We start from the raw sequence: 15,150 nt of genomic DNA on the forward strand, positions 1-15,150 counted from the left end.
AAGAATAAAACCTAAAGTTCTTCACTAGCACACGACTTGAGGTTTATAACCTATCATGTTGACATATTTTGTGCCCATTCCAGTTAAAGTTGGCTTTGCATATGAGTTCTTAGAGTTCTCAATTGGTTGCACAACAACTTGGAAGCAATGGCAGGCCCTTGAGCTGCCAGATGGCAAGAAATTAGATTGAGTTCAGTCCATATGAGTTTGGATTTGTCATTATCCTTGTCATGTGACTATGGTTTTGACAATTCACATGGATAAGAACACATACACCATTAAAATCTAAGTGTCATAAGGTTTCTCTTCGATTCATGAAAATGATGGTAAGGAAACTCTTTCACTAAGTAGATTTTAAGTAGATAGCAATTGTGATATTTGCAGTTCTCAAAGTCGTTAGTGGAGCGTGCGTGGTTAACCGGCACACGAACATTGACTTATGAGAAATGGCAAAAGGTCTAAACAATTTAGACTATGATTACGACATCCCTTTTCATAGTTCTGAAATTGCTTAGACACACTTGTGAGCTATCTAAGAGAGGTGTATGATTTTGATAAAGTCTTATCAAGGCAATCTAGTATCAGAAATCTGAACTTTGGTAAGAAGGTCAATAAAGTATTGATTTCTAGAAGTCCAGCTGATTTTTGGGTACATGTCGAAGCTAGTGGGAACATAAGTGTTATGCTATTAATCATCATGTTAGTGGGAGCATGATAAAGGTTGCAAGTTAGCAATGTTAATTATAGAAAACAAAAGATCTCAATTGGGAAAAGTTGTTTTGCTATAATTAAGGGAGAGGAAATTATACTTCATCTCAAATCTAAAAGCTTAGATTGAGGTTTTAATCGTATTTAGTCAAGTATATATATGAATTTCATGTTGGAATGGCTCAACATAAGGAAATTCTATATATGGGTTCATTATTTGCGTTCTAAAATTCGATTATGATTACGGAATCCCTTTTCATAATCTGAATTATAAGAACTTGGCAAATAGAAATGGAAATATTATAGCAAAAGACTGGTTTAGTCTTTATGTGAGACATCATGAATCGTTTCCCATATGCTTCGGATATAGGATTGATTACATGTGCTATATTCATCCTTTCTAAAAAATTTCCAAATGCCTGGGGCATTAAGAAGGGAAAAGGTCTAGAATTGGATATGACTAAAATGATTAAGCAATTGTTGAGGACAATCTAAGGCTTACCAAGGATTGGTTGCTCAAGGACAGTTGGAAGTATAGTGTTGACTTTGGAAGGACCATATTGACATAGTCTGAAAAGAGGCAACTCTTGTTCGGAAGTGACAGTCAAAATGGAATATGGAAATGGTTCAAATTTAGAAAGTATTTAATCTGTAAGATTATGAAACTTAATGCAAGAAGGATGTTTCCAAGGAGTGGATCTCCGTTGGAATACTCTGTAATGATTGTTGCCAAGTCTTTGTGAATTTGTGCATAATCATTACAAGAGGATCAATGCATATAAGTTTAGAATCTAACAGATTTCAGTAAATGGCATGAATTTGGAATTCTTGTATTTGAAGTAAGGGTTTGGGACTATGAAAAGATGATCATTGGAGTTATGCTCAATTGATCTATTTCACAAAGTAAAGATCATAGACAAACATAGTATGCATACTTTGTGTATGGCATGAATAGTGTTTAGAAAACATAGTGTACATGCTTGGAGCATGGTACAACTAGTGTTTTAATTCAAGTATAAAGTTGATAAAACTGAAACAATGAATAATGAGTAATCAATATGGTGATAAATAAAAGTGTTTATTTATATTCATAGGGTTTGATTCCATATTTGATTCATTTATTCGTGTGTTTCACTTTGCATGTTTTGACTTCCAGAATAAACTAGGTTATTCTTCCGGAGTGACTAAGTTATTTAAACCATCCACAGCCGGTCATATGTTAGAAGTAGATATGAATCAAGACTGTCATGGGTTGGCTTGTAGAGGTCTAAGATGTTGGACAAAGGGCTACAACACTCATGAGTGCTCATAAGTTCTGAGTATTGGATTCAACCCGCGCTCATTGGAATCACTTCATGGATTTTATCACGAGTGATCATGAGACGATAATATCTTATATTCTTCAAACCTAGAGATATGAGTTGGTTGTACATTGATTGCACGAAAACGCATTCGGTAACTCGGTGTTATAAAACGTGCCTTTGTGTATGATTCAAAAAGTAGTAGAACAAGCCATATGTGTCAAAGTTTATCCATTCCTTTTACCTTCGGGATAAAAGCGATATCTGTGGGTCCCTCGATGATTTAATGATGACACATGTGAGTGCTTGGCCAAGCCAGGACTGATTTGATTTGTTCAATTAGTCAGTCGTCATGAATGGGAAATCGGGAAACAACAAATGGACAAAGAGGATGATTATAATCCATGTCTCAGTCCATATGATATCTAGAATGGAGGAATATATGATCCCTTATCTAATGGACAAGTTCGTTGACAAGATCAGAGTTCGACAGCGGCTTTAAGAGCTACGATTTCCAGTTAGGTTTTGAAGTCATACTCAACAATAGTTTTAGACTTATCCAAGTGGGAGACTGTTGGATTAACGTCTAAGTCCATAACTATATTTGGTATGTACTTGACCCGACCCGGCATGGTCCATTTGGGTTGCACTTCACCGACACAATTTATATGGATAGTCTTTTGAGAATAGTATATTTACGATTTATATTAATATATTATAAGTTCTAATATATTAATATGGAATCATATTATTTAATTAGTATTGATCAAGACTTAATTTAGAATTAATTAAGTGATCAGAATGAACTAATTAAATATGGACTCTTATATATATGGAATGGGCCAAGTTCATTTAGGTTGAGCTAAGCTTTCATGGATAGTCCATGGAGTGTTTAACCCATGGATCAAATGAAATGAAAGGTCATGGGTTTAACCCTAGTTTCCATACTATATAAAGATGTCCATGGTTGGTGAAATTGGCACTAGTGTGGTACACTAAGAAGGGCTAGCTGATTTCACTATAAAGAACCAAGTATCCATATTCTCTAAAGTCTTCCAATGTGTTTTGGTGATTTGTGATTCCACTTGAGGCTTCCACACTATTGGGGCTAAGCTCTTAAAGCTTGAAGACATCAAGCTACATCAAAAGGTATGTCATCTAACTAGAACTTTGTAGTATAAGAACTTCATAATATTCTAGTTAGGATTAAAGCCTTGGAAACTTCTTATTTGCATGTATAATAGAGAAAACATAGATCTAAGGTTTATAGGGTTGCATGTACACCATAAGAGTGTTAGAATGCTCAAAACCCAACAGCTTCGACCTAACGTCGGATCCCTTGGGTTTCTTCCCCGAAACCCATGTTACCTGCTCACTCTCTGCTTTCCTCTTCCTGACGTGCTCCAAATCGAGCTCCCTCTCCCACGCCCGTAGCAATCATGGACTCCAGGGTCGGGCAGGCTGAATAGCTGGCATGCTCCCGAATATCATCCCTCAACATATCATGGTAGCGGGTCTTCTGCATCTCCTCATCCCCCGTATACTGGGGTACCAACAGGGCTCTCTCCATGAACTTGGCAGTGATCTCCGCCACTGTCTCAGTCGTCTGCCTCATATTCAAAAACTCCCTAGCCAGCTGCTGAAGCTCCACAGCCGACACAAACTCAGTCCTGAATCTGGTCATGAAATTTGACTACGTCATAGCCTCGACGGCTGGGGCTCCCAACAAGTCACCAACCGACTCCCACCAGTCTCTAGCTCTCTCCCTCATACATCCCGCAGCAAAGCAGACCTTCGGCCCTTTCGGGCAGAAGCTCGTCAACTGCGTAGACTCAATGTCTACGATCCATCTCCTGGCAGCAATGGGGTCCTTCACCCCTTGAAAATCTGACAAACCACTCCCTCTGAAGTCCTTGAAGGACAGTGTGCGCGTACCCGCTTGGGCAGACGCCAAATCACTCCTGAATAATCGGAGGCGATCCTCCATCAGCTCAATAATCCCCTCCTTGATCGATCCGAAAATAACCAGGGTTGACTCAAGGATACCTCTTGTGATCTCAGACGCGATGAAATCGTGTAGCCCTTCATCAACCTGCTCGGATACTGCACTCGAGCCTGATCCTGATCCTGATCGTAAACCTCCGGCTCCATGTCGTGTGGTCACCATACTGAAAATGAACACATAAACATCAGGATCATACATGCTCTCGAGAGGTCTCACACACTCTCCAAGTTCCCTGGTTCCATCTCGGCCCTCCTTGACTCGAGTATGGATCCTCTGCTTCCAGTAGTACGGGGCCATACTACCTTCCACATCTATCTATACTTTCCCCAAGGATTGCTTCAACTTCACCAAGTCCCTTTACTGATTCCCTTTTCCACTAATCTCATCCTAGGCTTTCCTAGGGCACCCTCCGACCTCCTCTCCGCCATTAGCTGCACTAGGAGTCCCTACTTACCTTCCTTAACTAGCTTGTGAATATTGTTACATATCCTCTCACTAGTTAGTTAAAGTTAGCCAGGACCCCTTTAACACAAAGCAAGCAACATTCGTGCATTGAGTAACCACATCAGGCATAACCTAATCAGGCTATCCTACCGCTGGCTAAACAGTCCTAGCATACAGCTCATACAACAGGCATTCAAGGCATCCTCCTAGATCCTTAGTCCTAATCTAGCATGCAGTTCTCAGAATCATAAATCATACACATAGCATAACAAGTATTGGTATCTTGGGGAAAACTTACTTGAGCTCGGCCGGTTGCACGCATCACACACCTTGTCCTTTCTCAAAATTCTTTAACTTAAAATTTTAGAAACTGTTTTCTTTGTGAAAAATCTTTTAGTCCCTCGGTTCGAGTCAAACACCCCCGAGGGTGTGTCCGAATCCCTCAAACCAGGGCTCTGATACCAACTTGTAACATCCCAAAATTCGAGGCAAAATTTTTCACTTTTGATTAGGTGATTTATAAAATGGTTCATCAAATCATTTCCAAGATCTTGTCAATACGTAAAACCATAATATCATGTCTCAAAACCAAATCATTTGAAATAACATAATATCAAAGTACAATCTCAGAAAATTCTAAGCGGAAATCATTTGTGTGCGTGTGAGATGCGCTGCTACACCGCCGACTCCTTCCCCTTGGACGAAGAAGTACTTGAAACCAAAAATGAAATTGTAAGCACAAAGCTTAGTGAGTTTCCCTCATCATACCACATACCATAAAATCACATAGCATAAATACTACCGGACAATTCTGGGGCGCCCGTCCAACCCATGTCAAGCCATTCTGGGGTGCTGACCTAACCATGTCAAGCCATTCTGGGGTACTGACCTACACATTTCAAGCTATTCTGGGGTGCTGACCTACCCTCTGGTCTATCTCAACCGAACACGGGGACTATTTCACCTCCTATTACAAACACATAATAGCATATCATAATCATGCTGTCAGACATATCTGGGGTGTCCGACCTACCCATTGGTCCTAACGACCGAATCGGGGACTAGTCCCTTTCTACCGATAGTATCTCATATAACATGGCAACTAACAAACTAGCATACTCACATATCTAGCAGTCTAGCATATTCACATATCCAACAATAATAGACCAGACAATTATCACAAAGATAACCATCCCAACTAGCAATTACTAGTGGGCCGACCTTAGTGCCTTAGACCCACTTCTACTGGAAGGTAACTCACCTCGATGTCGTGTAGTGTATGAACTGTCCTTGGCGTGAAGGTCGGCGCTACTCGACTCCTCAATCCCTACACGACAACCTTCAAGTCATCAAACATAACATACAACCCTAACCAGGGTCAATACCAAACCAGGCAAAGTCAACATTGGTCAAAGTCAACCCCCAGTTGACCTAACTCGCCGAGTTGTTCTACAAACTCTTCGAGTCAATACTCCACTAACCCGATCTAACCCTGACTCCACTCATCGATTCTAGCAAGAACTCGACAGGCTCTCCTTCATTCAAACCATCGGGACCATCTTCATCCGACTCACCGAGTTCTTCCTTGAACTCGGCGAGTTCATCCCCCTCATAAGAATATGTCCGGTCTACGACTCGCCGAGTTGTATGAACAACTCGTCGAGTCCATCTTTAAAGGTTGGGAGATTGCCTTGGACTCGCCGAGTCTGTTCATACACTCATTGATTCCCATGATTCCCATGTCCCTTTTCGCGTCTAAACATCTACGGGACTTTCCTCACGAACAACTAGTCCATCCACAGAAAGGATTTGGTGGTCATTACACTGCGACTCGCCGAGTCCTAAGAACAAATCGTTGAGTCCATCCTTGACCAACACTATACAGTCGATTTAGATGGGACTTAACACCTCAAAACTATAGATATGGCCCGCTAATGTCCATTTCATACGTAAAGCTCCAAACTTGGTGCATATGCATGGGGGCTTTGGCTCAGAAAGTCATAAAAGGTGCACTACAAGATGCATGGGGCTCTCATGGCCATAAAGTTGGCACCTTGATTCCATGAGACCCTTCCAATGACTCAGATCTAAAGTCAAGACTCCATATAACACTCCACAAATCCGAAAATGGCTTGGGAAGCCCTAAATGTGCCCAAAATCCAAGTCTAAAGATGAATAAACACATAGAAGACCAAGACAGGGGCATTTTACCTTGATTTTGCTGAAAATGGAACTAGATCTCTGAATCTGTAAGCCCCAACTCGAACTCTCAAGCTTCTTTCTTCTTCTCAAGCTTTACAAACCACCAAATGTACCAAAACGGCCTTAGAACACACAAAAATGACTAGGGTTTCGATACACAACTTTCTGGGAGTGATAAGGGCGATGTAGGCTGAGATAAGGTGTTTAAATAGGGTGTAAACCCTCAAATTTCGGGTTTCACTCAACCAGCACCTACTCACCGGGTCAGTCCCCCAACTCGTCGAGTAGGTTACTTATACTGCCCGCGGGTCACGACTCTACTCGGCGAGTTAGGCCTCCAACTCGTCGAGTCCCAGAGAAAAACACAAAATACTTGAATAATAGGCATACCAAGAATCAGGTGTTACACAAACACTCAAATGAAGGCTACGGTTTCATTCTTAGGGTTTGGAGAGGTGGAGGTTGGACATAAGAACCACCCAAAGCAACATAAGTGTTTAAATATGACACACACCCTAAAAATTAGGGTTTGTCCCAACTGAGCGTATGCCTCGCGTACTCCCATATACGACCTGCTTACATGGGTTTCCTCTGCAACAAGACTTCGACCCAGTACGCCCAACGTACTCGACCATGGACTAAAACCACCAAACTTCTGAAGGCCATAACTTCTTCGTTCTAAGCCTGATTTCGACATTCTTTATATCAACGAAAAGGTGATGAGAAGTTCTACAATTGTATCAACTCTTCGTCGCCTTAAAGCCTCCCGAACTTAAATCCAAAATTTATAAAAGACCCTAACTATCACTTTACGGTTATACCTTTGGGATCCAAAACACAGACCGAACTCTTGGATCACCTAAGCTACATTATCCACATCCAAGGGGTCTAAATCTCTCCTTCCCCAAGTCCCATAGCCTAATTATAACTGAAATTTGGGTTACGGTCTCGAATTAGGAAACGATTCGGAATAGAATGTTACACCTCCAAAAAAGTAGATATTGAAGATAAACTTTTTTTTTTGTAAAAGGGGATATAAAAGATCAATAACACAATTATCATATTATCACATGAGATTTAAAAAATAATCACCATTAACTTTGAAAACAATATATTTTCGTCTTGTTAATTGCTTTATATAGAATAATATCTTATTAATATATGATGTGTTTGGGAGTATGTTTTTAATAGTTTTATGAGTTTTCGTTTTCTTTTAAAAAATGGAATTAAAAGAAAGTTTCATTTGACAAAAAGTTTCTAATCCACATCTATTTCAAATAATTTTTAGGGGCTTTTAACTTTTCACATATTTTATTTTTTAGAGAAAATTGTAAAAATGGTACTTGTGGTTGTCAAAATTATATAGTTTTAGTCCAAAAAGGTTTGGTTGTGCATTAGTGGTCCATTTTTTGATATCTTGTGGGGTTTTGGTCCCTATGGTTGACATTTTTGTATGGTTTTGGTCCACACCTAACCTAAAATGATGAATATGCCCTTAAATAATTCTTTTATAATTTATTTTATTTAATTTCTTATTATTTTAATTAAAAATCCAAAAAAAAGAAAATACCACTCACTTACTCTCTCTCTCTCTCTCTCTCTCTTACTCTCCCTCTCTCTCTCTCTCTCTCACTCTTTCTCCTTCACTAGTCTACCCTCGCCCTTTGTAAATGTTTGCTAAGAACATCATCACCGACTCAACGCTCTAGCTCCGATGAGAAACCCACCTCATACTGCCGCTAATGCTTGTTTATCACCACCCACCATTAGCAAACTACAGTACCAGGGGTTTTAGACCTAGATGCACACTCCAACAATGTGACCCACCTTTCACCCCTACATCTGCTTATTCATCACAACCTCTCCCTTGCTTGTTCATTAACAATGCATCATCTCATTCACATCTCTACTCTCTGAAACGTGAATCAGGTCAGCTCCGATGTCAACTATGATTTTGGTAGCGGAGAGGAATGAAGGATTTCGGTGACCCAAGAACACAACACACACATACACGCATTGTCTTCTTGATTTAACTTTGATTTTAGCTTCGATTTTGGTGACCCAATCGAGTTATGGGATAAATTCATATTTGATTTGATATAACGCCATCATTTACTTCTCTGATTTCATTAACCCCTAAACATAGAAATGATATGAAGATACACAGACTAAATCGATTTTTCAGAAATTGATTGGTCTTGAAAACCCATAAGTTTTTTTTTTTTTTCTGATTCAGAAATCGATTTTCAGTTCTAGAAACAAACCCATAAACTCGATTGTTCTTGAAGAGCAAACCCGAAAATCGATTGTTTGTGTGTGTGTGTTAAAGAACAAACCAATAAAATCGAGTGTGTGATTCAAGAACAAGAATAAACTTTGGGAAGTGATTTGTGCACAACAGTTTTTTGCCATACACAACGATTCATGCATTATATAGTTGTACAATACAATATTTTAAAACACCAATTGTTGTGTATGAAAAAAATTGTTGTGTACAGATCAACTCCTATAAACTTTTGTGTGTATGTTTTATTAGGAGAGAGAGAGAGAGAGAGAGAGAGAGAGAGAGAGAGAGATGGTGGTTCTACTAGTGGTGAGTTTCGACGCCAGTTTTAATGGGAGTGAGGGGTTTGAGTCTAGTGATTTTGAAGAAGAGTGTTGTGAGACATGTGTTGTAGAAGGGAAAGAGACATTAAGGGTGAGGTTAATTTTTTAATAATTTAAGTAGTATAACAATTAAAAAAATAGAAAAAATAAATTATAAGGACATAAAAGTAATTTAATGTATAGAGACTAAAATCAAAAAAAAAAAAAAAAAAAAAAAAAAAAAAAAAAAAAAAATCCAAAATTAGACATCTAATGCACCACCAAACATTTTTTTTACCAAATTACATAACTTTGGCAGCTATAAGGATATTTTTTGCAATTTTATCAATATTTATTCAATTTTACACTTTTTAAAGCTTCTAATTATGTTCTTATATATTTTTTTACACAACCAAAAGCTGCAACTTCTCGTTTTAAGTAACGACTACTGATTAGTTTTGCCAAATACATTCTATGTATCCACTATGGGAAGCTAAAAGGTCAAGTTTATAAATTCATACAAAAAATGGTCGATGTTTAACGTCGTACATTAACATAATGTTAATGCTCTTTGATATGAATTTTTAATGGGATCGTACGTTAAGAGTAAGAGGTAATGTTTACTATCTTTACGTTATTATCATATATAACATATACCAATAATGTTTTTGTAAAAAAGAATGTCAGAAACGTAGTCTAGTCTATGGTATTCTCGTCCTACCCTTGCATGAACAGAAAGATACAAAAATAAGATTCAAAATAACATTTTTTTTTTTGTATTTACTTTTATAATAATTGTACCCTTTTTTCTGTTTTTAATTGCCAAATTGCCTTAAGAACAACCCAACCCATGATTGCCAACTCCTTTTACCATAATATTACACGTCTATGTTGGCACGCACCCCACCTCCTTTATAAATCCAAATCTTTCCACCATTTATTTCTCCCAATCATCTAAATAAATGCCCATTAATCATGTCATCACATAAACGTTCCTCTTCATCTCCGATCACCGCCCATCGCCGCACCCCCCTCCACCACTCCACAGCACCACCACCACCACCAGAACCACCACATCTTCCCTCCAAACCCAACCTCACCACCACCCTCTACCACACTCACATCGGTGTCTTCGCTGTCACTTGGTCCAGGACACTCTTTGGCCGTTCCCTCTACATCCATCTCCTCCCGTTCTCCACCGCTCCCACCACCTCCGATGACGATATCACCACCACTTCCACTTCCACTTCCACCTCCACCTCCACCTCTTCCTTCCACCTTCAAATTAAACCTTTCATCTTCTGGAACAAATATGGCTCCAAAAAGATCTCAATCCCCTCAAACCCCAATGATATCCTCCACATCTACTACGATCTCTCACGTGCCAAATTCGGATCGGGTCCCGAACCCATTTCAGGATTCTACATAGCCGCCATATTCTCCGGCCAAATGGCACTCCTCGTCGGAGACTCCACAAAACATGCCTACTCCAAAGTCAAATCCACAAACCCTGATAAAACCCAGATCACCATTCTCCGACGAGAGCATGTTTACGGCATCGCCAACAAAAAATACAACACCAAAGCGACTTTCCGGGGGAAAACTAGAGACATAACCATAGACTGTACACGAATCGCCGGTGGTGACGACTCCAGATTATGCTTTTCTGTCGATAACAAAAGGGTATTGGTAGTAAAACATTTGAATTGGAAATTCAGAGGGAACGAACGAGTAGAAATGGATGGAGTTCATATTCAAATTTCGTGGGATGTGTACAATTGGCTATTCGAAGAAGAAGTAGACGATGGATATGCATTGTTCATGTTTAGATTTGAAAAATCTGGATTCGATTACCATGAAGATGACAAATACTTGGCTCGATTAAACGCATCTGGATCTGGTCTGATGGGATTCGGATCAGGGTTGGGTTTTGGGCTCGAGAAAAGGAAGATGAAGAAAGGGATGTTGAGGACGGCGGCCGGAAGTTCATCCTCGTCGTCGTTGTCGTCGGCGTCGTCGGGATGTGGATCGGTGATGGAGTGGGAAAGTGTGGAGGAGAATGAACTAAAAGGCCCTTCTGGTTTTTCGTTGCTTGTTTACGCTTGGAAAAGTTGAGCTCATTCATTTTATTTTTATTTTTTTTAATTGGGATTATTTTTCAAAATTGAGATATTTTTTTATCTTGATTTTGTTGGTTACCATAAGGCTTGATAGTTTTATAATATGTTGCTATCACAGCTATGTGGAATTCTTTTTTCTGTATAATTTTTCTGTGTTCGACTTTGTTGCTAATTTGTCAATAAAAAGTTGTAAAAGTAGATACTTAGTTGAAATATATGCATGGATTTTTTGTATTTTTAGTAGTGAGCAATCATCTTTTATATTTTTTTGACATTGACATTTGTTATTTATTTATTTTTATTATTTTTGTTTGTGAATCCAATGCAGGGGATGATGAGAGTGATGCTCACCATGTTTTGTTTGGACGGAATAAAAAAAATAAAATATTAGAGAAGAAAGAATAATGACCTTTTAATTAGTTGTAGGTTGACAATCTAATTGGTTTTGGTTGTCACAAAACAATCATGTTGATTTGCTGGTTTATTATTATTTTTTTTTATAATTCATATGGGAAAGAGAATTTAATTAATAAACTAGTAGATATCTCGGGCTTTGTCAAAAATAAATAAATAAATAAAAAATGGACCATTAAGTTTACAATTAGACAGTAACCATTCTAACAGAGGGACCATATTTGTAAATTTCATATTAAAGTAGGGACCATTCATGTAAACATTTAAAAACATTTGGTAACAAACGAATGGTAAAGTTACTATTTATAACCGGTACAGCTGACCAAAAGCTAACAGCTATGAAACTTTCTAAACCAACCAAGGGCAATATAAATTACAATTAAACAAGGACCTTTCTATAATGTATGAAATATAGGAACCATATTTGTAAATTTCGTATTAAAATAGGGATCATTAACGTAAACATTTAAAAATACTTGGAAACACATAAATGGTAAAGCTAATATGTATATTAATGATTTTTTCTAGACGCAAAATGGGTGTTATTTAATTATTAAATGATTTTTTGCTAGACGTAACAATGGGGTGTTCTTTATTTAAGAAACTTGGAATCATACATTAAGAAGATCGTTCGAGAAATATAATGTATTTCGAAGCTCAAGTCAAGCAAGTATCTTAAAAGCAGGATAGTATAGTGTGATGTTATGTTAAAGGGGTAATAATTACTAAAATATATCGATAACTATTTAATAAAAAAATACTTAAACAAGCACAAATCTTTCGGTGGAAGGTGCAATTATAAGATTGGAATAAATTTGTTTTCCATTAAAGTGGATATTTTTATGTGGCTGTTTATGTTAGATATCTGGTTGATTGAGGAATAGAGTTGGACTCAACTTTGTGTCCTATTTGTGAAAATGTTTCAGAAAATATCTCTCATTTGTTTTTCTAATGCCTCTTAGCTCAACAAATTTGGCTTTGTGTTACGCTTTGGATGGGTGTTCAATTTTTGGTTTTTGGTTCACCAGTAGATTTGGTAGACTGGGTGGATGTTTGGCCGGTGGTAGGATAGAAAGAGTGATTGTGGAGGCAATGTGCTTGACAATGATTTTAGTTTTTTGGATTTATAGTAATGTGGTTAGTTTTAGGCATAATAAATATAAGCAATTTATTTTTTTACAACATTATTAAACATTCTTTTAGGTGGTTTCATTTTCGTAACACAAATGCTAGGATTAGTTGGACTGCTTCAAAAAAAAAAAAAAAAAACAACTTATATAAGCACTAAAATTTGAAAAATCTAAAATAAATTTAATTTTTTAATTGGGAAATTAAGTAATCTAACCCTTATAAACGTACTTGTTAATAAAAATAACCACTTTTTTTTTGTAGAAAGGACCACATTCTCCGGAATATCGTATCCAGAACGCGTAATTTCGTTCCAGACTTGGGATTCGGAATACAATATTCCGAAGTATTTATGATGTTTTGGAGTTGGTATTGGTTGGTGAGAATTTTGGTTCATAATTTGACACCCTGTATGTTTCGGACTAATAAAGTGTAGGAATAATAAAGTGTATTCCGGACTACAGTCTGTAATGGTCGTACATTACAGTGTGATGTTCCAAAGAGCTAGAATTAAGGCATTTGTATGGTTTTGTTTTATATATGTAATATATTTGCGTGTTTGATACTTTCCATATACCTTCCGGAATGAGTATGTATACGGGATTTTTTCGAGTGTCAATTTCTAGTGGAGGGCAATGGTAGTGTTAGGGGCGGAGCTAGAATTTTAGATTAGCGGGGGCTTAGACGTACATCGTAATATATATATATATATATATATATATATATATATATATATATATATATATATATATATATATATATATATATATACACACCATTTGAGTGAAGGAGATGAGCATATAATTGAAAGGGGGCTTTGTTTGGTAATACAGTAATATCAATGGTGTTAGGGGGGGGGGGAACACCCACTAGCCACCCTATTTTCTCGGTCCATGGGTAGTGTATCAACGAATGTGTGCAGTATCTTGCTCGAGACTACACATGCTTTGGTGTAGATATAAGTAACGGCATCAACTTCGTTGTGTTAGTTACGTTGGTTGCTTCCAAGTCTAGGTTACACACTAATCAAAATTGTCTATCTTTTCAATGTCGTGGATCAAATATAGTTATGCAGATTCTTGACAATAGTGATGTTAGATATTTTCTTAATTAGTTTTTCTAGTACTATGTCTCCCAACATAATACTATTTTTTGTTGTCAATAATGTTATGGAAATTGGTACTAGTCCTTTTCCCGAGGAAAATCATTTTGGAAATGGTTCTTCCGGTGCTAAAAGTAACCAAATTTGTAATTTATTACCTATGACAATCAACCATGTTCCTCCTTACAATGACCCCATAGATATGGGTGATTATAGGTCTAAAAGTAAGGTTGTTGTTCACGCTGACCTTACTGTTGATGTTGATGAATCTGTGAATAATGAGACAAAGCTAATAATGTTGGTTGATGATGGTAATATAATTCCACATGGAGAGCCAGTTGAACATTTTGATAGTTACACTGAATTTGATAGGGAAGATCATGATGGCGGAGAGGAGGAAAATGATCCCTTACAACCCCTAAAAACACAAGAGGAAAAGTTTTATTTTTATTTTTTCAATTATAAAGAAGCACAACCCACCCATTGGGGTATGCTTGAACCTTTACCATTGCCCGAATTAGCTCAACAAAAACATAATCCCATGTGAAGTTATACCAACTCTTCGAAAGCAAAGAAGCACTTAAGCTTAATTTTGGATTCAAAAGTGTCAACGAAGGGCTCCAATATAAAGTGAAAAAAATCTACAAAAGACAGGTTTGAAGTTGTTTCTATATGGATAATTGTGACTGGTGGATACGGGCAAAAAAAAACATAATATTACTGACACATTTCAAGTGGTTAAACTATCAGAGAAACACACTAGCTCAAATATACAACTACGTCCCCATCATCAACAAGCCGACAAAAAGGTATTGAGTCACTTATTGAAGGGCATATTAGCTTATAGTATGGGTAATATGTTGCGGAGGAAACATATACAATGAACTTTAAATGACTGTTTTTGTGTACATATTTCATACCGGCAAGCATGGAATGCTAAAATGTATGCTCTAAATCTATTGAGAGAGACCCCTGAAGAAATCTTTCAAAAACTACCTTTATAATGTTACAACTTGGAGAAGAAGAACCAATGGATGGTTACAGATATAAATATGTAACACCCGTAGATTCGGGCTAGTCAATTAAGATATCACAATCGTTATATATATATATATATATATATATATATATATATATATA

The 15,150-nt window shown here is 37.4% G+C and overlaps 1 protein-coding gene across 1 annotated transcript; it reads left to right on the plus strand.

The window, feature by feature from the left end:
• The first annotated feature begins 10,084 nt into the window (after nt 1–10,084).
• LOC111914129 (uncharacterized) lies at nt 10,085–11,606 on the plus strand. The gene has a single exon (XM_023909873.3). It carries the CDS (start codon nt 10,222–10,224, stop codon nt 11,359–11,361), a length of 1,140 nt encoding a protein of 379 aa, XP_023765641.1. The 5' UTR covers nt 10,085–10,221; the 3' UTR covers nt 11,362–11,606.
• Nucleotides 11,607–15,150: the final 3,544 nt, after the last annotated feature.

Source organism: Lactuca sativa, chromosome 6, assembly GCF_002870075.4.
Source record: "Lactuca sativa cultivar Salinas chromosome 6, Lsat_Salinas_v11, whole genome shotgun sequence".
NCBI classification, from domain to species: domain Eukaryota; kingdom Viridiplantae; phylum Streptophyta; class Magnoliopsida; order Asterales; family Asteraceae; genus Lactuca; species Lactuca sativa.

Bases quoted from the DNA above. Each gene is read 5' to 3' on its own strand.
- LOC111914129 (XM_023909873.3), top strand. From the start codon at position 10,222: ATGTCATCACATAAACGTTCCTCTTCATCTCCGATCACCGCCCATCGC.